General features: G+C 41.1%; 1 protein-coding gene across 4 annotated transcripts in view; it reads right to left on the reverse strand.

Moving 5' to 3' along the window:
• The window catches only part of Als2 (alsin Rho guanine nucleotide exchange factor ALS2), a 75,710-nt gene that overhangs the window by 31,190 nt on the left and 41,882 nt on the right, over positions 1-2,638 (reverse strand). For all 4 annotated transcript variants that reach the window (XM_029538344.1, XM_021199378.1, XM_029538346.1 and 1 more), the window contains exon 12: positions 1,064-1,129. In XM_029538344.1, the coding sequence (XP_029394204.1) occupies positions 1,064-1,129 (66 nt within the window). The remainder of the gene's footprint in view (positions 1-1,063; positions 1,130-2,638) is intronic.

Here is a 2,638-nt window from a genome sequence, read left to right on the forward strand (position 1 = left end):
GGTGGGAAGAGAGGGCAGCGTGATCAAAGTACACTCTATACGTGTATGTAAATGTTGCAACTAAGCTTTATTATGTATAAATGATATATGCTAATATAACATTTTACAAATGAGAAACAGCAACCACTCTTCAAAAATATTAAAAGGAAATACATTTCTGACAAGACTGATTATAATTTGAAAATTATGAATAAATAAACTAGACTCCAGCCAGGGAAACAGTTCTCCCGTGTTATCAGCCTCCACTCACAGAGAACAAAAGGCCATTGCTGGGGCCTAGCGGCTAATATTTACCCGAGGGTAGATATCTACAGCCATCCCTCCAAGGCTTAGAGATCATCGAGGAAGAGGGGACAGAGAATCTAAGGGCTGGAAGGACAGTGAAGTGTCATGAACAGTTTCCTCTGAGACTGAAACATTCTGTCCTGCAGGGAAGGTCCTAAAGCTGGAAGGTAAACAAGTCCAAATACTTGCAGGAAGTTCCTAAAACTAACCAGATTCTCCAGGCTTCTTCTTTCCAAGAACAAATAAGTTTAGCTGCAGGACTGGAGAGACTGCTAAGCAGTTAAGAGCACTGACTGCTCTTCCAGAGGTCCTGAGTTTAATTCCCAGCAACCACATGGTGACTCACAACCATCTGTAATGGGAGCACTCAAGCCTAAATTGAATGCCTTTATCACACCCCTCCCCTCAAGGCTCAGGGATCTAAGCAGAAGAGGAGGCAAAGATTTTAAGCCCAAGGTGGTAACTTCAAGGAAACACCATCTTCCAGATATAACAGGGCTGATAAACACATGAACTCACAGACAACGTGACAGTAGACACACAATAATCAGATATAACAGGGCTGAGAAACACATGAACTCACAGACAATGTGACAGTAGACACACAATAATCAGAGAGAAGCTTGAAAAGGGCAAAGAATAGGATAAAAAATGTTTTTTATGAAACTCTAAAGAATTAAACAAAAACAGAAAAAATAAAACAGAAAAACCAAACAAGAGCTCACTCACTATACTCTATGGCTGTGAGAAGGGTAACTGATAGGAACAGAGTACTTACACGGCAGGCTTAGCAAGAAGCTGGAATCCTCCCATAACCAGGAAATTTGAAACTGATGTGCAGTACCTTGGGTGGAAAAAACAGTCACACGGGCATTAGTGATGGAGTGAAGTTTCAAGTGCATATGTAGACACTTCTGAAATCTTCCCCGTGACTTTCAGAACTTTGTGACCTCAATGTCAATGAAGAAGACCACAGGTAGACTCAGCAGGGGAGCAATCAATGCAAGGTCAGTAGGGATATTAACATAAAGAGATTTCAAAAGCACTGTGCCATTCAGACCTGCCTGGCAGGTAGGACTTCCAAACCTTACAAGCTGGAGAAAACATGGTTGAAACTGTAGGATTTTAAATGGAAATTTAATCTTCATTTCAAGTTTTCCAATTAAATTGTCAGGAAATGAATGGTGAAGGCTATGAAAACACTTAGGGGTGAAGGAGGCTGAGAGCAGCACATGCTGATTAATGCCACCAATGCTCTAGAGCAAACGGAGAGAGGAGGCAGGCTGCTCTGAACAGGAAGGCTCCCTTCACACTCCTGGGCTAGCAAGCCACTGATACTGACATGGACAGAGAGTCTTTTAAAACAGGAGCCACTATGGTAGAGTCCTTTAAGATGTAAGTTAGTTTTATTTATCTTACCTATAGGAATAGCTATTCCACTTTAAACAGTAGCCAAAGTATCAAAAACTGCTTTTTAAAGCAAAAGGTCATAAGTAATAGAAAGAAAAAGAAATGGAGGTATGGTGGTAATTACAAGACAAAAACAGAAAACTGCACAATGAAAGCTGAAACCTCACACAAATAACAAAGTCTAATTGTAAAAATAAACTAGTGTCAAGTTATGATAGTTATGAGTTACAAGAATAAAGTAAAGATGTTTCTTCCTAGACAACACCTTCCAGTAAATTTAATTTGCTTGGGGCCAAAGTCACTTACACTAAGCTTGAAAGGAAAATCCTAAGGTAATGCAGGAGGTTATTTCAACTGGTAGGGGGGAAAGGGCAACTTTAAATATCCTTTTGATTAGCATTGCCTGTAGCTTTCGATAATAAACACTCGTTCATTAGTCCTTGGGATATTTATAACCCAAGGAAACCACAGGCACAACAGGAACTCCCCACAACAGGTGTTTCTCGCTGACCCCATGCTGTAACTCTGTGCAGTGCCTGGCACTGGCTGACACTGGGTCCATTTCTGTCAGATGGATGGAGAATAAATGAACTACATATAAAAACAACACATACTTCAGACTAACACTGTCGCCTGCTCTACATTAAAATAACACTTAAATTAATGCCTCCATCATACCAAAATACAAATCAAGAAAAACCGAGAAATAGTTTAAGTTTACAAATATACTTGGTATATTTTTCTTACAAACATGCAAAGAACCTTGAGTAGTCAACCAGCCTTGGAGTTACAAAGCAAGCATGGTTAGGTGAAACGGAGCTGTCGGGCGTGGTGGCGCACGCCTTTAATCCCGGCACTCGGGAGGCAGAGGCAGGCGGATTTCTGAGTTTGAGGCCAGCCTGGTCTACAGAGTGAGTTCCAGGACAGCCAGGGCTACACAGAG

Source organism: Mus pahari, chromosome 5 (assembly GCF_900095145.1).
Source record: "Mus pahari chromosome 5, PAHARI_EIJ_v1.1, whole genome shotgun sequence".
Classification (NCBI taxonomy): domain Eukaryota; kingdom Metazoa; phylum Chordata; class Mammalia; order Rodentia; family Muridae; genus Mus; species Mus pahari.